Source organism: Amblyomma mixtum, chromosome 3 (genome assembly GCF_055824585.1).
Source record: "Amblyomma mixtum isolate Tamu chromosome 3, ASM5582458v1, whole genome shotgun sequence".
NCBI lineage: Eukaryota > Metazoa > Arthropoda > Arachnida > Ixodida > Ixodidae > Amblyomma > Amblyomma mixtum.
In genome coordinates this window covers 115,325,939-115,350,314 of record NC_143014.1, presented here as the reverse complement: position 1 = coordinate 115,350,314, position 24,376 = coordinate 115,325,939, and the positions used below count along the sequence as shown (strand labels likewise).

The window sequence follows — 24,376 nt, the reverse complement described above, 5'->3', positions numbered from 1 at the left end:
GTCATGTTGCAAATAGTCAAGAGATGTGCATGATGGCCATGTCCTAGAGCCTGTCTTACTGTGAATAAATCTTTTGCCTGAATTCGGTTTGTAAAGCTGAAACAAAGAGCTGTTTAAGTGCCTTATTTGAATGTTGTGCATGCTTGTTGACCTGGTATATTAGTGTTGTGTGGTTTATAGACACAGGCACAATATGATTGTAGTACAGTCGAGCCCATGGACTTGACTGTCGTGCAGATTGCGTTTATTGTATCTGAGGTTTGTAGTAAGTGGACTTCTTGTATTAACCAAAAATACAAAGCCAGGCCTAAGTGGCGCTCATTTCTTAAAAAGAAGTACGTTATGCGTGTCTGCTTCTTCAAAATAGACCCTATCTTGACACTTTTCAAGCTCACAAGCATGGTCATGTGCTTCTCGCCAGGACACTTGCTGCTAACAAGCTGCTTTGGCGATGCGATGTAACTTAATCGTGGTTGAAGCATCCGCGGCAGCTCGTGCTAGGTCAGCCTCCTCGTCACCATCTTCATAATATTCTTGGCTGTTGTGGAGTGCTTATACTTCACACATTGTAGCTTCGTCGGTGTATGGCTTTGCGATTCCAGCACCATCACCCATGCAAACCAAGTCATCCTAAACGACTTCATATTCGGCCAGCTTTGCATAAATGACACATTGCCACAAATCCAAGTGCGTCTGAACTCATGGGTGTTTCACTGCGTCCTCCGTATAAATCCTTCCCTGCTGAAGCAATTCGTGATGCACTGCGCTGCAGTCAGTTCCATCCAAGTGGCTTTCAACATTTTCGCGGCGTTGAACAAAGAGATCCCAACACAGATGTCGTCACCTGGTCTCTAAGTTGTGACCAGCATACGCTGTAATGCATCATCATGGCACCTAGAGTGCATGAATGATGTCCATGTCGAGTTGCTGGTCTTTCGCATCGCATTCGGTGGCGGAAGAGCGTGATCACCGCAGGCAGAGCGTGATCACAGCGCTTTTGTCAGGCACAAGTGGGAATTTCCTTTTTCTTTTTGCCAAACTACACTGAAAAACAGTCACATCATTCTATACCCCTCTTCTAAACTAATGCCTAGCTGCACACTTGTTAAATAAACAAGCATTGTTTCTCATCCAGGCCGTGTGTTGGACATGTAGTGTACGAGAGCATGGCTCACAAAGCACCTGGGCTGCAAGACTTGCCAATGACAAACACCACCTGCCGGTTGCTGCTGTCCATGCGCATGTATAGAAAGGCTGTAACGTGAAGCTTGGTGTGCTTCATACCACGGTCGCCTTCCAAGGCTCACATTTCGATGGCCGCGTCTGATAAGCAGTTTCGTCTGCATTGTACACATCACACCTTTATTAATACCTTCTGGCGTTGCCACGTTCTCTTCAAGGAAGAAGGAGCATTGCATCACAGGGGCTGGGTGACACTCTCCTGTCACTGCCCCTGCAGGAGGTACAAGGTTTTCAACAGCAGGGCCAAGGTTGTGGCACCTCCTTGTCCTCTGTAACGGAGTTGTGCAGCCACACTTGTTCGTTGTATCTAACACACAGCTCAATCGCCATAATACATATTAACACGATTGGCCCCGTTCTCCAGAAAAAGCTGGCACAAGTGTTGGCGTTGTGAGCAAAAAATCACGGGCATGGCTCTAGGAGGTGGTCCCCAGAGAGCAACCTAGGAGGCAGCTGGGTCACATAGGTCACGTGACCTTGCAATATCACACCACCTGCCCACCGTGGCAGGTAGTGGTTAACTTAAAGGGGCAGCGAAACACATTCTCAGTGCATTGTTTTGCCTGTTGGTTGCATAGAATGAGTTATAGTGATGCTATTAGCATTGGTCATACCACGTATATTCTGGTTTTTAGTATCTTAATTAGCTCGCAAAAACAAATTCATGGCACTGATGGTGTCACCACACAGTGGCAGTTTTCAGCAGTGGATGTCACATCATCGGGCGAGAGCTCAATGATTGGACAAACAGTAAATGTACTGCAAACTGTGTCAATAAATGAATATATACGTTATGCCATGTTTTTGGGTTTTGTATTAGATCAACAAAACCAACATGTTTGCCTTATGTAAAAGCACTACAAAGGAAGCAAAACAAAAAAAACACCACCAGAGGCTTTGGCTATTGTTTTGCAACGAAGGACTTTGCACCTGTTTGTACACATCTATGAAATAAGAAACAGCACTTAAGGCTACTCTCTTTGTGGTTTGGTTGGTTTGGTTTATGGGGTTTAACGTCCCAAAGCGACTAAGGCTATGAGAGACGCCGTAGTGGAGGGCTCCAGAAATCTGAGAACAGCTTGGCGGAATCAACCTGATCGAACCATTGCATTCTACAAGCATTCGTTTCGGCCCCAAGAAAGGACACAAAGAAAAAAGACATTCGTTTCACATTTATCAGTGCGCCTCGGCAACTTGAAGAGGTTCACCGAGCGCAGGCGCCAGATGGTGCCCTGTTTTCGTTGTCAGCGCGCAGTGGCAGGGCACGGTACACGGGGGCGGTAGCGGTACGCGCTATGCCAAAAAGTATCTCACGCTCGAGTATGGGTAAGTCGTGGAAGGTGATCAGTGTTCCCTTGTGCGCCATCGACGTGGCGATGAAGCATCGCTGGGCCAGCTGGGCGTCCACATGGTTGTTGTTACCATGGAAACGACGCTGCCAGCCTAGGCAAGAATGAGTTACAGCGAACAGGCAACCATGATGTGAAAACTTCCGCGACCTGCTCAGCTAGGCTGTTTTGATTAGTCCCCTCCCAATGTCGTCATTGGGGAAGTGAAATGGGAATGGGAGCTCCCCAAAAGCGAGTTGAGGGCAGTGTTTTGTTTGCTTGTATTTTGAAATTTCTTCATTGAATAACTCCTGTTCCTGTGCATTGATTCCTGTTATTCTTTTTGAGCCAGCATCTGTGTGACATAAAGAATCCACCTGAAGTATAGCCGGCATCCCTTCAAGCAGTGTTTCGGAGCCCCTTTAATAACTGGTCGCTCGGGAAGAGCAACCTGGGCCACACAAGGCCCACTGCTGGGAGCACCTGCCATTGCAGGGCAATGGCGCATTGCTTAACTGCTGCAGCACTGAGCCAGGAGGGCTATGAGGATGTATGAATGTAAAGTAGAGAATCACCTTCTGTATATGTAGGAATTAACTACGCTATCACGTCATACCCTTAAAGGGTCAGTCTACTCACCGAGATGAGTGTATAAATAATGGCATATTCTGGTAGTTGGCACCCTATAACATCAATAACGAGGGGTCTGCAGCCGGTTTAGGCAGGAATTTATATTTTATTTCGGCGTTAAAAGTCGCGTAAAAAAGCATGGTGGCGACCCCAAACGTTCATTTTGTTCAAGAAAGTGGTAGTCTTTTTTTGTAGAAGCATAAGTGAATATACTACGTACCATTTGTATGCCCCAATGTCAGAGAAACGCACGTTTTGTTCTAGTATACTGTAGAAGGCGTACCGCTCGCTTTTTCTGTAAATCACATGAATATTTATAGTTACATGTACGCAAAACGCAGGCACATTCCCACTTTTAGTTCAGCATATGCTAGCAGAGACGCAAAAATAAACTCAGCCTGTAGTGGCGCCATCTGGTCGTCAGGACGGGAACCATTGCTGTAAACAAACCGACTCTCCACTTAAGCCTAGGAGCGGCAGAATCGTCACTCTAATTATTAAAATAAAGCAAATTTATCTCTTATATGTTTTCTTAGAGGCGAGATGAGACGAAGCGAAAGACAGGCGCCCCATTTATGGCCAGTGAACGCACTGAAAAAGGCAGCAACAACGAGAATTCAGTCCGAAGCGAGAGGTCCGGTTTCGACGGGCGCCGCCATGTTTGTCGCCGCGCGGCGGAAATCGAGATGGTTGCCAGATGAGACTACCATCTCATACAGATGTGTTCCCACATTAATAAATTCTATTTTAAAATGTTCTACCGCACTCCTTGGCACCACAGCTGGCTAAACGGTAATTTGAGTAAAGAGCTATCGGTTGCCGCAAAGAAAATATGGTCGATAAAATTCAGTAGACTGACCCTTTAAGGCAGAGCTTAAGTGTCCTCTCCAATTTTTTTTGACGGTAGCACCGCCCTCGTTCGTAATAAGTGAGTGTTTGTTAACTGCGGCTGTTATAAGTGGGCTCGACTGTATACAGAATGGGGCAACATGGTGTTTTTTGGCAATTTTTATGCTGTTTTTATTTTCTCAAGCTGGGAGGCTTGAATGTGTGAAGGCACATTTTCTTGACATTCAGCATTTTGATTTGTTATTTGTTAATTTAAACATTTTTAACTCTGAGAAATTAAATTCTTCAGTTACCTAAAGCTCCTGATTTAAGTGCTTAAATTATATCAACAAGCTTTTTCTCAAGTACTATGCACAAGTGCTACCCTGCATTGTACGTGAAATTTAACGTGCTAGGAATTCAAAAGGCTTGACGGATGGCCACACTGCCATGGAACACGCATACTAAGCTGCTGCCGTCTGACTTGCGCAGGTCTCAGGGCAGTGAACATTGTTTATTGCTCATGGTGGTTGTGATGAAGGCATAAAGGCTACATAAAGGCTTTAAGATTACATTCAGACCAGTAACTGGACTATTGAGATGTTCATGTCTTATTTATTTTTGACCTGCAAAGCAGAGGCTGCTTCACCATCACATGGTATTTAAGCAGCTGCTGTCAATCTATGCTCTTTAGTAATGGGATGTATTAAAGCTTTCGGCTTCCTCTGGAAATTGTCGTGGAGCATCATGGAACTCCATTGAGTCCTAGTTGTTGTTCTGTGCCCTGAATGTTTTTTGTGAGTGTGTCTGTGTAGGGCCAGTCTAACATAGGTGTACTGTGACTCAGTTAAACTGCCATGGAATTGTATAGCCTTTAAAAATGCCCGTGTGTAATGGGTTTAACTCAGGCGTTTCGATCTGGTTTTGTTTTAGCTGCATATTCCTGATGTTACCCTCTAGTGCAATACTATATGAAAATCTTATTAAGCGAAAGCCTTTAACGCCTCATCGTTGTCAACAGAAGGTTGTCAGCAGAGGTGTCATGCTTTTCGGTTGGCCGAAATGGTTATGACATCGGAGTGCGCGGTTTCGAAGTAATGAGGTCACCCACGGATGCCTGACGCCCCCTTTTGGAGCACATGACAACTGATAAAATAGTTGTCATCCGCTCCGACAGGGGACCACATTACATACCTCATTACTGCGAACAGAGCCATGGATACAACCGAACTCATCGAAGCAGAGAGAGAGTCGTGCTAATGAAGCAGTCAAAGTCGGCAGTCAAAATGTGTAGTTGTAAAGTGTAGTCAAAGTGTGGGGTCAAATAGAGCACTAGTACAGCACAAACAGTTTCACAGTCAATGCCAAACAATGAAAGGCTTTCGCCTTGCAGCACTTTAGAGAGCCAAAGTGCCCCCTGAATTTTTTTATTTTCATGTATTTGTGCTGTGGGTAAGGTGCTTTTAATTACTGTTTAATTATAGTATTGAAAGGACAGTGATTACTGGGTTTAAAACGATGACTGGCATTTTTGCATCCCAGAAAAAATCGGAAATGCAGGATTTCTAGGCATAAACACTATACTGACTGTTTACTTTTAGAAATCTTGCTTCCAAAAAGGCGCTACCATAGCTGCAGTACAGCTATGCTGTATGCTGTCAGCTTATCACATTATTTTTTGGTCTTTTCTTTCACTGTTTACTTTTAGAAATCTTGCTTCCAAAAAGGTGCTACCATAGCTGCAGTACAGCTATGCTGTATGCTGTCAGCTTATCACATTATTTTTTGGTCTTTTCTTTCTTGGTGCTGTTCAGTGTTGCATTGCATTGTTTCTCGGTTCTCAGGCTGACATTGAGAATGTTTCCTCTTCCCTTTTCACCCAGGGCTGTGCCTTTTGTTTGTGTCTGCGAAACTGGACAGTTCATACTACTTTGCCAAGACGAAGTGGAAGCTAGCAACGGCAGTCGTGTGTGTCGCACTGGGCACATTTGTCTTTGGCCAAGTACTCACCATGTCTATAGTGGACGTTGTTTTGGGCCATGGACGGGCTGCGGACGTTCAGTTGTGCACAGTGCCAAAAACAGAACGCCTGTTTTCATATTTCACGAGGTCTACCTTAAGTGACTGGTGACCTGACCACAGTTTCTCTAGCTGACTGGCCGGAAGACAAATGCATAGGCGCCGTTATGGCTTGAATAGTGTGATAGAGAACTGTGGCAGACTGCCTACTGCCTCATTCTATGGACTTCTACATGCTGCTCACGTTTAAGAGGTCTACAGAGTACCTTTCAAGGATGTCAATATATAATTTCATCAAAAGTAAAGCTTTGTACGGACATGGAAATAATTGTGAGGGACCTTATTATCTGTCTGCACTAAAGAAATGAAATACTCAGAATTTGAGTTTATAGTCCATATGAGCAGATCTTAAGGCTGATGCCAGGCCTCAGTAATGCACTGAGTACTGTATGGCACTAGTGATGAGCACAGTGAAATTACTATTTTTTTCCTTCTACCTTGCTGTGGTCATCATGGAAATATGCTAAAAGCTAGTCTTGCAATATTTTGACATTGTTTTTATGAGCCTGTTACTTTTTACACGCACCATTGCCTATTCTGAGATTACTTAGCTGTGACATTAGTTTACTCACATTATGCGGTAGACTGTAGTTTTATTTTGTGTAATGTGACTTATTTGTGCAGAAGGGTGGAGTAGGATACTTCTGGTCTGGCCTCTGTGGATATGATTAGTAAGCATCCCTACAAGGCCCTTCAAGCTTTTCTTGTATACTAACTTTGAAATAGCTAGTGCTGTTGCACTGAAGAAAAGTAAGAATGTACTCTATTTCATCCTATAAAATGAATGTTGTTTGCACTAGCTGAACAATTAAGGTGCAGCTTTCACCAAGATGATTTTTTCCAACTTAACAGTAGGCAGTAATGTATACATTAGTGTCATCTTTTTTTACTGCCACATTGGAGCCACATCATATACCAAAATAGGGCAAGGACTCAAGAAAGACAATGTTTTATGTTTTTAATTTTCATATACATGCTACAGCTGTTTTATTTTAAAATTGCCCATAATAAAACAAGCACCTGAGCTGTTTTCTTTTAATCTTTGTTTTTCTTGTTACACGAGTACTTATTAAAATGGTACAGGGTTCACTGTCCAGAGCACTTGGGACTGCTTTTTATGGAGTTGCCACAGTTGTTGTAAAGAAGCATTATTTACACAAACTTTATTTACACGTTATTATTTGCTCAAACTTCTCTGCCTTCATTTTCAGACTGCCAGTAGGACTGTGCGATACCTTTGCTGTTGCCCTTTTCAATTGAGATTATTATAAGTTGCATTCGTTGCATGTGCTTTCAGTACTAAGTTCATGAGAGCTATAGAGTCTGTACCTGTTTGACGAGGAGAAAACAGCTGCTTGCCTTTGTATGAGCACCTTTTATATGTGCACGCTTGATTTTAAAGTCATAGCATATTTTGTGCCCAAATTTTATTTGCATAAGTGCATTTTATTTGCATAAGTGCTACTTTAAAACACATTTCCGAGTTGCATGCTTCATGCTTTGCTCTGAATGCATAGCTTAAGTGCGATTCCAGGGGTTTTCTGAACATGATTGCATCATGCTTTCCAGAGCTTTCTTTCTTCACTCCAGTAATTCATTCTTCAAAATAATTCTACATAATTTGAAAATAGTAAAAGAACTGAGAACTAAGCCGAAACTGGGCTCTGCAGCAAGTGCTGTTTTGTTTGAAACAACGAAGATGTCACAAACTTTATCAATTACTTAAGTAGAACTTGTCGGGCTAGTTGGTTCATTATAGATGCAAAACAAGAACTGCACGAACAAGACATGGACGGCGGAGAGGAAAAGACGCAAACAAATGCTTGGTCTTTTCGCCATCTGTGTCTCGTTCGCGAAGTTCTTTATTCGCATCTGTTATCATTTAAACTCTCTTGTGTGTATTGAATGGTTAAACTAGTGACTGTAAGTGAAATGAATGAAACGTCTACAATTACCAAAAACAAGCCAGACGTTTTTCATCAGTGAATGCATGGATGGAATCAATGGATGGATAATGTTGGTGCTATTCCAAAAAGTGCAATACAGGACTGTCTTGTGCTGCTGCACTAGAAGACAAGGGAGAGGAAAAAGCATGCGAGGGCAAGGGCGTGCCCACAATTCCTACTGCTGGAGTGAAGGTCGTCTGCTAGGTTGTTCTGATTAGTGCGAAGCAACCCCTGCCCATCATTGGCTGTTATGTATCAGAGCCCCAAGAAGCTGCCACCGTTTTTTTTTTTTTTTGCTTCATATAGTGCAGGTTACGCCTGTAAAGAACACACATTTGTGATAAACAGCCTAGTACGCCCAAGAAACCGGCGGCAGTTGTAACTTACGGAAAACTAATTGTAAAGGACCCTTGATATCAACGTATTAATTCTGTTAAAACAAAAGCTTTTGACATGCTACCCATAAACGCAACCGGGGCTCCTTGTGTCGTGCTCGGAACATTATGCGTTTGCACTGCCACGGACACGCAGCAGATGGAACATGAAACAAGTGCTTTCTGAAGTTATCCGGAAAAGTTGCTTCGCATGAAGCAGAACAGCCAAGCAGATGATGCTCGCTCCAGCAGCATGATCAGTGGGCATGCTCGTTTCCTCCCCCGATTTCCATGCTGCTTTGCCTCGGCGCTGTTTCACCAGGCAGTTGACGCTTGCACGGTGTTATTAAAAATCCGGAAGGCTATGCAGCGCAGCTTGAGAACAAAATGTGTCTGCTGAAATTTGTGATGTCCCCAAGTTATTATTGTACAGAAAAGGCAGTATAGTTTAATTAAACAAAGGAAATGACAATGAGGCATAAAAGCTTTCTTTTTTGAGGAAACACACTTTTGACATTTTCCCACTGGAACCATCGGAACCATCATTCGATTGTGTTAAAAAGGCCTTGAACCACCCTGATGTCAAGCACGAGAGAAATGCCTTGTAGAATGTAGGATGCCTTGCTAGCAGTCTTGTGCTGAAAGATTCCTTTCTAAACATGCAACAGGAGTGGAGAATTGATATTACAATATTTCACTTTAGCTGTTTTTCATGACTTGAATTTGCACCTCCATTTTTCATTCAATACTCCTTTGGGACATTGCCCCACTTACCAAGGCTGCAGCCGGTGCCATTGCCTTGAGCAGTCCATTTTCCTTTTGCCCCCTCTCCCAACGCCAGCCAAGTGTATTTTGCTGTGATCATGCCATCGTGGAGCTATAAGCAAGAAGTGAGACCTCACTTTTGCACTTTGTAAGTGCTATGTGCTGCATAGGACTGTGTAACATGGCTGATGTACACCCACATACGCACTGTCTCCCACTGCATATGGTAATGCATTAAGCTCAAGGGGAAACTCCAGATCCCTTTAAGTTGACAACTGCCGAAGTTAGGTGCAAGATCTGGGTTCCAAAATGCATGCACAGAAATATATTTGAGCTTTGCTTTCCATTGTTTAATGTTGTGTCTTGGAGAATCACGCACAGTTGAGTATGTATACATCATAGTTACGAATGAATGTGTGCAATGTACTCTTGTATTCTATTTTTTATCGTTTACCTGCAAGAATTCAGTGATGAAGTGAAATAAAAAATTGAGGTTTCACTTGACAGTAGATTTTAGGAGTTTTTTTATTTTCGCACATATACATCACACTAATTAGTGTCTACTGAAATTTGTGATGTCCTCAAGTTATATTATACAGAAAAGGCAGCTGAAAAAAAATTGTTACTACATAGTCTGCACCCTGTACATTGTCCGCACCTGTTTGCAAGCTGCAAAACCAAAATTTTTGCGTTTAAACGCATAGCCCATGGGCTGTACACTGGAATTCAAAGCATGCACAATGCTGCTAGACTCAATAGCCAATTTCTAGTGTTAGGTTACAAGGACGTCTGCATTATTTGTTTCTTGTATTTGCGATAATTCAAATAAACTTAAAAATTTTGTTGGCCCATTGAATGGATTTTCGGCTGATTCATACTTTGCTTTAATAGAGTAACGACCTGAACAGTAAGGGTCTGCACCCGCAGGGAGGTGAACATGGACACATGTTTGGCACTGATTAATCGGCGATATGATCTTGTTTGAGAGACACCGAAAGCCCCTGAAGGACACAGAAAATGCTGCAGCTCTTCACTACAGAGCTATGACAAGCCATTTTCAGTTATTGTATGGCTATATATAGCCATAGCCATGGCTTTAGCAGGACCAGTGCATTCTCCCTCCTTTTCATCACCTCCGACAATGTGTATTGAAAATGAAGTGCTTTTTGTGGAGGATAAACAAGTCTCGGTAGACTGAGCCAGGTCTGGTATGAAGAACAGTACTTGAGCAGTGAAGCAGAGCATCGCCATTAGTTCATTGCCCAGTGATTTTAGGGTTAAACCTGAACTTGGAGCAGCTGGAAATGTGTTCTGTGGGCGGTCATGTCCGTGTAATAAATTATTGCTGCGTTAGCATCAGAGGGGTCATTGCAAGCGGAAATGGAGGCCGCCAACTGTGAGTATCCAGTGGCAGGTGGCAACCTGCCCTCTGGGCTACGAATGAACCTAGTATACTACCCCGGATATAACGAACCTTTGTATGCTGCCTCGGATATAACCAACTTTAGGGTGTTAACCTCATATATATTGAACCTAAGTATACCACCTCAGATATAACAAACTTGTGTGTTACCTCGGACGTAACGAACTTTCATGTCTGGCCCTCGTATGCAACGGACTTAATGTGTTGACCTTGGATATAATGAATGTTGGGCTGCTAACGCATTCAAACAATCCACTGAGGATTGCCTAAAGTTTTTTTTTTTGCATGATATGCATTTTCTCTTTAGTGAAGATCAGTTGTCTTGAGTGTTTTTTAAGTTGACATGACTCATGGATGACTGAAGTTGACATGGCAGAAAAAATTCGCAGTGATCAATGGATTCTTTATAGAGTTGTGTGAATATCAATTTTTGGTTGCGAAGCGAATACGAATGATAAAAATTTGTTGGGAATCATATTGAATATTTACAAACGGTTTCGAATATTTTTGAGTATCAGTGCAGGTACTTAAAACTAAAGATGAACACTTTTCCACAAAACACAAGTATGAAAAGAAACAAATATTGCAAACAACTTTTGTCTTCATGCATCATTGGCATAATTTACTATACCTGTAAGGCCTACGTACCATGCATTATGGGAACTCTGAAGACAACTCTGTCAAGTTAATTCTCGGTAAAAATTGATTCTCTGGCTCTTTCTGAGTATGTTAATGTTTGTCTGTTAGCAAAAAAAAAAAACATTTGTTCCTGAGAAAATTGTATTTAAGAATCTTCCGGCCACTCAATTCAAACTCTTGACGTTCACGTTGAGGACTGGTGGCCGCCATTTTGAAGTGAATGGCAGTGAAGCATATGCTCAGGGGAAATTGGGTATTGATGCACGCAATTAACCTGTATGTGTTTTCTATCTTATAAAAGATCCATTTTAGGTTAGAGTGGTCTCTCTCGTTAGAAAGCCGTAGTCTACAGTACAACTTCAGTTCATCCTCGGTGACCCTTTAAATAAGGGAGGGGTGATAATGAGCAGTGCCTGCAAGTAATGCCACTCTGTCGCATGGCGGATTCCTGGAGCTTAGCAGTAAAAGCGGTTCCTCTGTCCTTAAAGTGCCGGGGTGCCATACCGCAGGGCAATGCATTCGACAAAAAATTCAGCCTTAGTTTCAGCGTAGTGTGTCAGATAATCAGTGGTGACAATTATCCACCTGTTGCTCGAGACGAAGTTGGAAAAGAGCTGAGAAGATCCATGCCAACTTGCTCAAACGGGACTCTTCCTGGAGAGGCTCTGGTACGACAAGGAGGTAGTCTCGTCCTGTGGGGCAAAGTTGGTTTGTACAGCACATTGTTGCGCATACAAAAGGAGGACTGTATTCTTGCAAAGGGCGGCGATAAGAAGAATGTCCGGTTCTTTGTCAGGTGCAATCTCGACTAGAGACCTTTACTAGCAGTCGGCATCTTTGTGCTGGTGCCCTGATTTGTACACGGTGGTCATGTCAAACTCTGAAGACGTAAGCTCCAACGTGCAAGGCGTCCAGAGGGATCGCGCAAGTTCATCAACCAGCAGAGAGGGTGGTGGCCGCTTCTGACCTGAAATTGCTGTACATGCAGGTACAGTCGGAATTTCATCACTGCCCAAACAACTGCAAAACATCCTTTTTTGGTACTGAAGTAGTTAGGTTCCACACGAGGCAGAGTTCGGCTGGCGTATGCGATGACACATTTGGCGCCGTCCTGCTGCTGGACAAGTACAGCACCGAGGCCCACTTTGCTGGCATCTGTGGACCATAGTGTGAACACAAGAATCAAAATGAGCAAGTACAAGCCTGATTTGCGAGCAGCGCCTTAATCATCAAATGCCTGCTGCTGCTGTTCTGTCCACACGAAGGTGACAGCCTCGATCTTTTGTCAGATGCATCAATGGTGCAGCAAGTCGTGAAAAGTTAGCAATGAACCGTTGGTAATAAGCACAGAGGCCCAAAAAACACTGGACCATTTTCTTGTCTGAAGGAGTGGGAAAGTTGACACCGGCTGCGATTTTAGCGGGATCCGGCCAGACGCCTTGATGATGACATGGCCCAAGAACAGGAGCTTTTCATAGCCAAAATGGCATTTTTCAGGCTTTAACGTAAGGCCGGCAGCTCTTATAGCCTGCAGCACGATTGAGAACTGCCACTGGCGGTATTTCACGAATGCTGGCCAAAATAAAAACGTCACCCAGGTAGATTAATCAAAATAGTCATTTCAGGCCTGATAAAACACCGTCCATCATTCGTTGAAACGTCGCTGGAGCTGAGCACAAATCAAAAGGAAGGACCTTGAACTTATTAAGTCCATCTGAGGTCACGAATGCTGTCTTCATGCAATCCCACGCATCAACTTCGATTTGTCAATAACCACATTTTAAGTCCAGCAAAGAAAAGCAGCACACGTGCCACAGCCTGTAAAGAGAATCATCAATGCGTGGTAACGGGTAGATGTCTTATTTTCGTGACCTGATCACCTGGTTAAGTTTCTGGTAGTCAACGCAAAATTGTAGACCGCAGTCCTTTTTTTTTTTCTTTCTAAAGCCGCAGGTGAAGCCCAGGGCACCATCCAGAGTATTTCTTCGACTAGCTGAGCTGTGGCTTCGCAATTCCGTGATGAGACACGGTACGGTATGATAGGATACGGTACCGTATGAGACCACATCAAGAAGACGCACATACAGGGTGTTTCACCTAAGACTTTACACAATTTTTAAAACTATGCTTTTGAGTTAGAAGAGCACTTTTTTCGGCATAGCATTGTAAGCGGTGTAGTACATCAGAATACAGCTGAGACGTGCTAACTGACGTGTTAACTAATACTGAATAGTTAACTTTTTAACTATTGCTGTTAGGCGCTTGTTAATTATTCAGAGGCGTGTACTCCACCATAAGTAGTATCCATATCAATTTTTAGAATTCCGAAAAGGCGGCAGGTAGGATCTTAAACGTGCACATACATCGCACAGCACACTGGCGCCTCTTGCATTTCGCCTCCATCGAAAAGCGGCGGTCGCGTTTCGATGGAGGCAAAACACAAGAGGCACCCGTGTGCTGTGTGATGTCAGTGCACGTTAAAGATCCCCAGGTGGTCGAAATTATTCCGGAGACCTCCACTATGGCACCTCTTTCTCTCTTTCTTCTTTCACTCCTACCTTCCTTCCTTCCCTTACGGCGCGGTTCAGGTGTCCGCCGAGGTATGTGAGACAGATACTGCGCCATTTCCTTTCCTCAAAAACCAATTTACCAACTTAGGTAGGAAAAACTTTACTGATGAACCAAGTAAGGGAAGGAGTTAGGGGAGGTTTGGTTGGCTTGGTTCTTAATCCCGGCTGGTGGCCATCAGTGCATGGCTTCTGGCGACCTTTTCCGCCCATTCCACCAGCCTCTGAGGCCGGCTCTGAGCTAGAGACCGCAAAAAGGTGGTTGCCTTCGGCGCAGTGGCCCGACAGATTTTGGCTACTTCGACGAGTTACGTGCACTGGAGAGGTTGCTTTGCCTGCAAACTTCTTGAACACGCATGTATTTTGGCGCAATGTAGCCAAAGTTGGTTGGTTCATACCGCGGAGGGTAGCTGCGTTTTTGAAATTCTAAAAACTGATATGGATACTACTTACGGTTGGTTACACGTCTCTCAGTAATTAAGAAGCCTAAGAGTAATAGTTAATAAGGTAACTTAAATAATAGTTAACCAGCCGGCTAGTTAGCACAAATTAGTTGTATTCTGATGTACTACACCACTGGCAATCCTATGCCGAAAAAAGCGCTCTTTTAACTAAAAAAGCCTATTTTTAAAAATTGTGTAGAGTCTTAGCTGAAACACCCTGTATATTCAAGCAGTTGGCAGAAAGCTGTTGTTGTGTATTAAAGATGTTGTAGATCACGAGAGGCGTTTTCAACCTTCATATCCTGGCAAAACACAACAAGGTCGCAACAAGGCACCAAAGAGCAGCATGCAGCAACCCAAGCTGCAGCGCGAGCGAAGCCATCCCTCGCGTTCCCATGGTACGAAAACGTACGACGAAACCCGGCCCATCTCACCGCGCTGTACGCGGTGCGGTTGCGCGGACTGGCTCCAAGCCCAGTGTTTCTGTCATAGGTTTTCTTTTTGTCCTCAGTTGCCCAAATAAGCAGTTTCTGGATTCTAACAGACAAAAATCGAGAATGACCAAAGCGGTTGCCGTGAAACTACCGCAGCAACGCCCGTGGTCCTCATAGACCTTCGCCCCTTTCGCTAGACGATGCAAGTTATTGTGGTCCGCCTCCATGCATGCAGGATCGTAGCGACCTAAAACTCGAGGATCGCTGCCAGTAAGGTTCACAGCCAGTTGTCGACTGCATCGTGGCTAGACACACTGACTTGTCTCACATGGTGATGCACTTCAATCGTTCTCCGAATTGCGAACACATGCAGCGGCCACGCACGGGCTTTTGGCGCATGCTGGCAGTCAGTTTATCAGAAAAGAGCAATTAGTTAACTCGTCTGACAAGTGCAAGATACTGCCGTTTAGAAATCAGAACTGCCGCGGTTTCGCCGCGAGTTGATGAACAGAAAATTTGTAATTTGAAGATATAGGAGGTCCAAATAGTGAAAGTGCGATTCGAATCGAATAGCAAATAAGTAAGTTCAGAATATTCATACACTCTTAGTCTTTTACATTTCCTTGGGTTACTAGGCTTGCTTATATCAGTGGAGTAGAGGCCGGGCTTCGGATTAATTCACCACTTGGGGTTTTTTTAATGTGCATTTAAATCTCTATACACGAGCGGCTGCTGCATTTTCTCGCCATGAGCCACCACAGATGGGACCAAACCCTCGACTTTTTGCCCGGCAATCATGCTGCAGCACTGCAGCTGTTAGAAAGAAATGTGTTGGATGACATTCCACATCATTATGCCTGTTCAGCACTGAAACCTGCCTGGAAGCTCAATGAATTTTTTTTTAAAGGTTCATCATGCAGCAGTTAATAGCTGCATGATGTGCATTTAGGTTAAGATGAGGGCTAAAGATCAGCCGTGCACGCCCATCCATACTTTTCTGGCATGCTGTATTTGTCTGAAACAGCACAGACTTAACATGCGAAAAAGGCAAACGTTATGGGCATCCCCATTATGTTTTATTTCTCCACTAAATGAACTTCAGCTTTCCGACCAGAGAGGTTATAATGACTGAAGTGCTGTATGCAACCGTGTTTAATAGCCTACAGACTATCCTTCTGCAGAAAAATTTCTAATGCCCAATTCCATTATCGTTCAGTCAAATGTTAGGTGTGATTCCTAATCTTCAGCTTTCGGTAAGTTTTACTTCAAAGTGAGTGATTGTCATCTGGTTAGCGTGTATTCGTAACATACCGATTGTATGCCTGGAAAGAAAAACAAATGTCATCAATAATAGTTGACAACCAGGAAAAAAAAAAGTGGCATGATCTGCTATTGTAAACAAAGCACTACCAGCAGCTTTGCTCATGTGGAGCAAAGCATTGCATAAACCAAAAGTCTAGATGCAAACTGCTTCACTACACTAGGTAAAGCCAAGGTCACCGTGTCTGGAGATTTAACTTTGAAGTGAGCCAGAGGTCGAACCAAAACATCAATCCTTTCCTAAAAAAAAAAAAAACGATTTTCAGTTTCCTCTTTTCTTCTTTCACTCCCTTCATTTATTCCTCCCCTTGCGGAGCAGTTAGGGTGTCCACCAAGATAAGACAGTTACTGCGCCATTTCCTATCTTCAAAAGCCAAAATAAACAAACAAAACAAGTGGGCCGCCGGCGTTCACTAGCATTGGCGTTGACAGCGTTGTAAAGTCCATTGTTTTTTTTTTTATTTCTTGTGTGAACATGAAGTACGCCGAGCCTGCCGGCCGGCCAGCCTGGATCCTGTCAAAGATTGTTCCTGACATAAATAATACACCCTGGGATAGAGAAATGTGAAAAATGTACCATTTTTGAGGATCGTTGACCAATACCGAGTTGTTGGTTGACGAAACAACTGTGATACGAGCAAATTACTTGCCACAACTGCCTTGCAGCTGCCTCTAGACCGCCGCTGCGGTCCGGCTCGCCTGGCGCCGCTAGCTCTGCTGCCAAAGGCGCCACGAAAATTGACCATATTTTTTATTTTATTGTGAGATTATGCTGTTGACAGTAAAGCGATGTGAAGAGTAGGCCTGTTATTATAGTGCAGGCGACTTCCGAAGCGCCGTCCGCTGTGGCTACGATGTGAAACAGGCTATAGGCCCACAGCGACGACCAGGGCTTCAGGCATCAGCGCGGTCCGTTGCCTGGCACGCCCGCGGGCGATGCTGTTGCCAAAAGCTCACAACTTGCGCAGGCATGCTTTCCCTAGCAAAAATTGAGATTTCTACAGGTGCTATAGGAAATTCTACAGGTTTAATACCTCTATCTATTGATCCATAGATATTTCGATTGCCCTCAGGAGCATGCGAATCAGGTCCCATTGGATTTTTTATTCAAATGAATGAAGTTTTATTGGCCAATTGCTCTTAGTGTATGGGTGTATTTGACTGGTAGGATCACTGTATATATATATATATATATATATATATATATATATATATATATGTATCCTATAACACCGCACGACAGCCTGACACTCCTTGAATGTGGAAGTTTTTCATTGGTACAGCACTTGTTTGTGGACCACTGTCAGATGCCTCATAAAAATTTAGTACATATATTTGACATTCTTAAATGCAATGGTCTGTAAGAGATAGTTTCGCAGTGTTTGTAGAGCTGGTTATGAAAGCACTCATTGATAAAATCATGAAATTGCTTATCCTTGCAAAGTTTACAATTTCTGCGCTAAACAAATTCACTGGTACTCGTGAACTTGAATGTCAGTTTTGATGCATGATATTAAAAAGTATGACGCTCCATGCTTTTTTCATATGTGGTGGTAATTAAAATTTCCCCAAGAAACTACACAAACTGCTTTTGTACGAGTGCATGTTGTATATGACTGCTGACCAAATGCTTTATTAGAAATTATGAGTAAACACCAGCATATTACAGTAGCTGCACATATCCTGAGCACCTCAACATTTGGAAATACAGCCACACACTTGGAAAGAATAATGACAATTTGTGCAAACCTGCGAGTGCACAAACAGCTTAATGCAAGTTTACAAACCTCTCAACTCTCTGAACAATACCATCAGAAGCATAGCATCAACTTACATGCAGAGAAATAGAAACAAGCACTCCCTATTTCAGAGCATGTCATTCTGCAAGAACTGATGCTTGCGCGAGTTGGTATGCCATGTTCAAGAAGAACAGCGCAAAATAGACAAGGACTAAAGGACAAGGACTAAAGGACTACAGCACCTGTCTGTGTGTATCTTCCTTTAGTCCTTGTCTATTTCGCACTGTTCTTCTTGAACATTCTGCAAGAGCTTTCAGTACTTTTACAATTGCTGGTGACAAGCACCTTATTTGAGGTTTGCTTCATTCTTTACGCATTGGCAGTGTTTCCACAGAGCTAGAAAATAGTAAACTCCAGCCATGATCTCAGTCAAACTAAATAAATACACTTGAAAACAAACATCCGCCATAGCAGCAGACGCTACCAGTGCAAACCACCAGCTTCTAGACTTCTGCAACTAGCTAATTGGCGTGTGAAGACAGCACACCTATGGATGATGTCGCCTTGTGCCCAAGCTTCTAGACGAGTGCCTCAGGAAGTTGTTCCTGAGTGCAATATATTAAAGAATCTCACATTCACAGACAGAAAGCATAACACACTGCACCCTTTTAGACAAAAAGGGCATGAGAGGTCATTCCAAACACCAACTAGCCCAGCTTTCTGCCTTAAAAAGGGCATACCTTTAGTGGACTAATACACAATCAAACCTCTCATTAAACATGAAGTGCTAATATGCAGTATGCAAACACATAAAAGATGCCTGAACCAAACTTTTTGTCGGTTCTATGAAGAATTTGCGAAAGAAATACTGCAGTCTTCAAATGCTACATGCATATGTGAGTCTACATTTGACCATGTAGTTTCACATTGTTTGATCACGCATTACATTGAAATCAGCTTGTGATTATTAGCAATATTAACAGCATAGAGAAACTGAATATGCACATTTTTTTTGGTTTGGTTTCACCTTTACTAAACAACCTGTGCAAAAAGCTCTTCCATCCTTTTGAACTCAAGCACATGACAAAGGATCAGCAATCGAATTCCCTCTCTCCAAAGAACGATACACAAATATGCACACATTGACTTCTTCGGCTGCTATGTAACAAAATGTGCCACTGAGCCTATTGCAAATCTTGCATTGCAGATTCCGATGTTCATAATATGTGCACCGATTCTCCAAGTGTTAGTCTTTCTCATAGAGGTTGGGTACTGTTGACACAAATATGGTGCTTCCTATTTCTATTAATACAAAAAGACAATCAACTTCACTAAGGCAGACTAGGTCATGTGGCCCTATCTTTTTGACACAACACAATCTAACTCTTGACATTGCAAAATGATGCGACAGTCCCCTGCAGTGAAAATTCTGGTAATCAGGAAGAAAGTGCCTGACGAACTAATGAAAACTGAATTGCATGTCTTGGAAGGCCTTTTGTACTGTGCAGAGTGAAATGTTTGTTGATTAATAATTACCCAGTGATATTCAATGAGCTTTGTTGTCTCACATCCCAGCCTGTCTGCAATCATTTGCATCTGATGCAAATCCAAATTTCTACAAGGTTTGCCTGTTCCTAGTAATAATGTCCTCTAAATAGTTTTCTTCCTTAGTGTGCCTAGAAATTTGGTTGCCTGTGGCAAAAAAACAATGCTAGTGCTCAGTGTTTTCAGTTTCTAAAGAAGCACATAGCATTCTAGAATTTGTAAAGGAACACCATTCGCTCCAGCAACTAATTTTACGAGTACCCCATTTCCATCTTCGACAATAAATGAGGAATGTGACCAAAGGGGGCCGAGTTTTGAAACGCTTTTAGGCAAATATAGGAGCTGAAGGACATTGTAAGTTATTGCACCACAGCTGTAAAGAGTCTGTGTGAGTGCCACAAACTCTGACAAAACATCTAACGATATCAAAATGTCATTTTTAGTTGTGCTGTCTTTCAGAAGGATGTAAATTCCTCCCACAAGCAAACTGAAGTGCTTCAGGTATTGCTCTGGCAAAATACCATAAAGACATGGCAAGGAATAGTGCAAGATCCACCATTTCCATTCGCTAGCTTTCCATACTACAAAGTCTGAAAAACTGCGAGGCAAGCGAGTAAACCAATTTGGTGGCCTAATTGACAAAAGCCTGTTGTTCAAATGTGTGACAGTTGATTTGGAGCCTATATGATTTTCAGAACCCGATGACTGCAACCACAGAGCGCAAAATTGTTTGGCAATGCCTTCTAGAATGACAGGCATGTAGTCTGGACATGTTCCCCATACAAGGTCACAACCCTCAAGCTGCGACAACACAGTTTCACTTTTCACTCCATTCGTAGTGCCGTGAGAGTGCAGAGCTTTCCTTCCATCTTCCTTCATACCGCTTGAAGTCCTTTCCACAGCAGGTACACTGTGATCAGTGTAACTGTACTGCAGGGCACCTAAGCAGAGGCAAAATGAATAGTCGGCCACGAACATTACGGAGAACCTCAACTGCAATACGACTCAACAATCGTTTGTGCAATTCCGACAAATGCCTTCTGCCTTTAGCTGCTCTGAACACCCAGCTAGAAATTTCAAAGCACACAGTGAACTGTGTCGTCATTCATCGTCCTCCTCCTTTCCAGGAGCTTTATAACGTGTGCAATAAGTGATCTCGCCGAGTTCTCTCTCTTAGCATCAAGTTGAACCTAAGTGTAATTTTTTGCAAACTGCATAGTTTTGTTGCTACTGTTGTAAACATCATACTTTTTCCGTAAGTTAGACAGCATGTTAAATAAGTGAAAATGCCACTGCAGATGATTAGATAGGAATACTGCTAAAGAAACCCGCATTGAAACCATTTTCTGCATTTTATTCAAGTTCGCATGATATATCCCTGACTGCAGTATAGAATTCAAAGCAATGTTCAGAAATTTTTAAAGAATGGGACAGCTGTAGCCTGAAAAAAACTGAGCACAAGAATGTGTACAATAAATGGCCCCCTCCGTGGTGGCTCAGTGGTTACGGCGCTCGGCTGCTGACCCGAAAGACGTGGGTTCGATCCCGACCGTGGCGGCTGATTTTCGATGGAGGCAAAATTCTAGAGGCCCATGTACTGTGCGATGTCAGTGCACATTAAAGAACGCCAGGTCGTCGAAATATCCGGAGCCGTTCACTACGGCATCCCTCATAGCCTGAGTCGCTTTGGGATGTGAAACCCCAATAAACGAAACCAATAAATGGCTTTCTGAGACAGCGACTGGACTGGAACCAAGATGGGCAAGTGCATACACAGTAGCGGTGCAAGGCTCATTTAAGTTTCGGCCAGGCTGCCTTATGAGATGATGCACTTTGAAAACTTTGCTATGCGCCATCAAAATATGCACACTCCTACACATTGATGCAGCCTTAAATGTTTCAGATAATAAGAGCAATTCACAGAAATAAGAACACAATAAATGTCATCCTGGAGGCAAAAGCAGTCGCGATGCCTTCAGGGTGTGCGGTGCACGTGTGCACAGGCACACACAAATAGAAAATCTAACACAAATATACCATCAAGAAGGAAGCCAACAGTCACCGAAACCAAACAGCATAGGGAAATGTTTCTTTTTCTAGCGGTGTTAATGAATGGGAGATTAATAGCGTAATTATTTTATTGCTTAAAGATGATCGATTAGAAAGCAGATGAAAAACCAACCACAAGCAGCTGGTGGGATCCGAACCCACAACCTCCTAATTCCGCTTCCAGTGCTGTACCAACTGAGCTATGGTGACAGCTGTCCAATCTTTTGCTTTCAGCGGGGTATTTACGTTGCATGTAGCCTAACCTTGAGAGCGCTCATCAGTGCCACCCTCATCCATAGTGGTAAACGTAGCGCGTTCTGTATTACCACCAGTGTCATGGTTGTTTTTCCTCTTCTTTGTAAACTATTATCTAGAAGTGATCGAATAATTACACTATTTATCTCACATTCATTGCACTACAGGATAAAAAAGAAATATTCCCCTATGCTGCTTGATTTTGATGACTGCTGGCTTCTTTCATAAGTGTCATGACGAGCCCCTCTTCCCTTCCCTTGCCTGCTAAATATACCCCCAGCATTACATGCTTTTCTTTTATACATGAATTCTACACTTAGCAAAACCACTACTTTTAAGTGGCATAATTTTGCTTAAAACATCGATTCAAGCAAATTTGACGAGTCCATTCTTTTTTTGAAAATGTCAGAGAGCTCGAACTACATGTTTTCAGTTTCCAGGCATAAAATTTAGCAATAATGCAACACTCATAATTTAATCCAATGTACAATAAATAAAACTAAATATACTGCAAAAAATAATCCTGACAAGATGTTTATGCCAAGTGCAAACTCTGTATTGGAAGGGAAGCATAACCATCTGCTCTTCCAGCTTTTTTTCCCACCCCTCCCTCAATTGTTGGAGGAAAACTAAATGCATTATTACTATTCAAATTTTTCATCACTGCATCAGGATATCAAGAGGAGCAGCAATAACAACTTGGTATCATAAGGCCAGCAATGAAAAGAAACTATGTGCAGAACTGTGGTCATAGCATAAACTCACCACTAGAAATTTTTCCTTGTTCCAGGCATATACCACAGCCATAATGTCTATTGAGCTGCTGAACAGGCAGGGGCATCCACGCACACACAGGCTATTTTCACTACAGACCGTATTGTTCTGTTACCATGCTTCCACATAACTGGACCCATCTCCCTAAGTTCACTTAAAAATGTGCCCAAAAACTGCTGCATATCCAGATGGCCACAGCCAAACCATAGGCCACCCAAGATCACACTGCTTCATCTAAGAAAAACGGGGAGTTCATTGACTACAAACTGAATTGGCCAGAGTGGGTTTTTGCTGCTGGTGAATACACGTGCATCGTCTGTACTTAGAGTAATGGTAATACAACACCACTTGGACTTTTTTCGAAGCCTCTTGATTAGTGATCCGTCAGTGATGTAATGAAAGTCTGCAGTATCATTACAACATTTCAGGGCCTGAAGCAAAGCTTTTGCAATAATTTCATTCAGAAGGTCTTCCAGTTGTTTTTTGGTATTCAAAGTTGAAAAAAAGTTCCTGTTGTTGAAGTTAGACAAAGAAACAATGCTGCCACATTTGCTGCTGGCAACCTGCTTTTCTGCTGGCTTGCCAACATGGATTTGGCATGATGAACACAAAACATTATGATTTACCATGTCTGCAACAGAATAACTAACCCACAACTTTCTGAGAGCATATTGTGAAGATGGAATGATTCTGCCCCCAAGTAGAAAGTTCACTACTTTTACGAGTCCTTCAATTTGCGTCCAATTGAAGCCTTCAGTTACACTACAGTTGAGAATACCTACAGGGTTGAATTAGGAAGTCTTTCTTGAGAAGTTGTGCTCCGTCCATCTTCAAAGGAAAGGTCACTGTCAGCATCAATAACTGAGCTGTCACAAGTTAAGGTGTCATCAGTTGTGCTGTCCACAGCTGTACTGTCACCTACACTTGGCCAGTTTTCGTCACCTGCAAAAAAACCACGCCTTCGTGGTATTTAACTCATAAAAATATGCATACATACATACACACACTAATCAGCAATAACAAAAGCCTGACCCTATTTATAAATCAAGGCCAAAAAATGCGACTCCACTGGGTAGTTGGTACTTCCTTTTTTTTATACCTGGGGTCCCATGCGCCTCCGCTCTCGACTGCCCTCAAGAAAACTACCTTCTGCCCCCATAAATAACAAAAAACACGGCTCAGAACAAGATCGCACGTACCGGTCAGCTCATCGCACGGGTAGCTGCAACACGTCGGGTCGCGGGTGTCCTCATTGGAAAAATTGCATGTATCACGGGAGTGACAATTCGCGATTGATGCCGTAAGAGTTGCAGGAACAGTTGCTGCGTTTCCACCAGGCTGTGACACGAGGGGCGGTCGCGAGTTCATTCGCCATTTCGTGATTTCGTCGACCGCGGCATACCGAAGTCTGCGTCAAGCTCAAGGTGCAGCTTCCGTCTTTTCGACAGAACGGCAGACGTGTCGCTAGTAGTGCATTGCTGAGTGGCCATTGCAGCGCTGATGTAGCGCATGAGCAGAAGCGAAAAAACCTTAATCACCTGCAGTTTTATTGTGTGTCGGCGGCTGGCTGGAGACAGGCGTTCATAACGGCTGTACTGTAAGTGAGTGCTCTCTGCAGATCAGGACGAAAGCGCCAGTTCTTTTTTATGCAGTGTGAGATACAGCAGAAGCTGCCTGCAGCGTGGTGCGGTGGTGCGGCTTCGGAAAGAATCGGACTGCGCCAACTGCACGCCAACATTTTTTGTCCATGCGCGCCTTTCCTCCATGATGATGATGATGATGATGATGTCCTCAGGCTGAATGGCACATACGCACGCATGTACAGGGAATGGAGTATATTTAAATTTAAAATTTTGGGACGCAGAGCTAGAATTTGTACAACACAAAAAATACGGAGAAAGAAAAGTTGTGAATTCACATTCTCGCTCTCGTGCTCATTGTCTCCAACGGCGGCTTCGCTTGTGCCATGGGCTTGTGCCAAACATGTGCTATTTAT

The 24,376-nt window shown here is 43.2% G+C and overlaps 2 protein-coding genes and 1 long non-coding RNA gene across 4 annotated transcripts in view; 1 reads left to right on the top strand and 2 right to left on the bottom strand.

The window, feature by feature from the left end:
• LOC149351477 (sodium-coupled neutral amino acid transporter 7-like) overlaps positions 1-9,696 on the top strand; it is a 28,806-nt gene extending 19,110 nt beyond the window's left edge. Inside the window, exon 8 of the mRNA XM_089580828.1 lies at positions 5,912-9,696. Coding sequence (XP_089436954.1) covers positions 5,912-6,159 — 248 coding nt within the window. The 3' untranslated portion in view covers positions 6,160-9,696. The remainder of the gene's footprint in view (positions 1-5,911) is intronic.
• LOC149351475 (uncharacterized) lies at positions 1,390-24,111 on the bottom strand. 2 transcript variants are annotated; one of them, XR_016290603.1, is made up of 3 exons: positions 23,919-24,111; positions 23,163-23,322; positions 1,390-1,511 (listed from the first exon to the last, which is right to left on the bottom strand). XR_016290603.1 is itself a non-coding variant. In XM_089580845.1 (3 exons), the coding sequence occupies exons 1-3, from the start codon at positions 23,746-23,748 to the stop codon at positions 1,445-1,447; spliced, it is 396 nt and encodes a 131-aa protein (XP_089436971.1). In that variant the 5' UTR covers positions 23,749-23,868; the 3' UTR covers positions 1,390-1,444. The 2 variants fall into 2 exon arrangements, 1 of the variants encoding a protein (XP_089436971.1); XM_089580845.1 differs by lacking the exon at positions 23,919-24,111 and adding an exon at positions 23,580-23,868.
• On the bottom strand, positions 9,700-16,717 carry LOC149351476 (uncharacterized). Its single transcript, XR_016290604.1, has 2 exons — positions 16,596-16,717; positions 9,700-12,409 (listed from the first exon to the last, which is right to left on the bottom strand). It is a non-coding gene; the product is annotated as an uncharacterized LOC149351476 (long non-coding RNA).
• Positions 24,112-24,376: the final 265 nt, after the last annotated feature.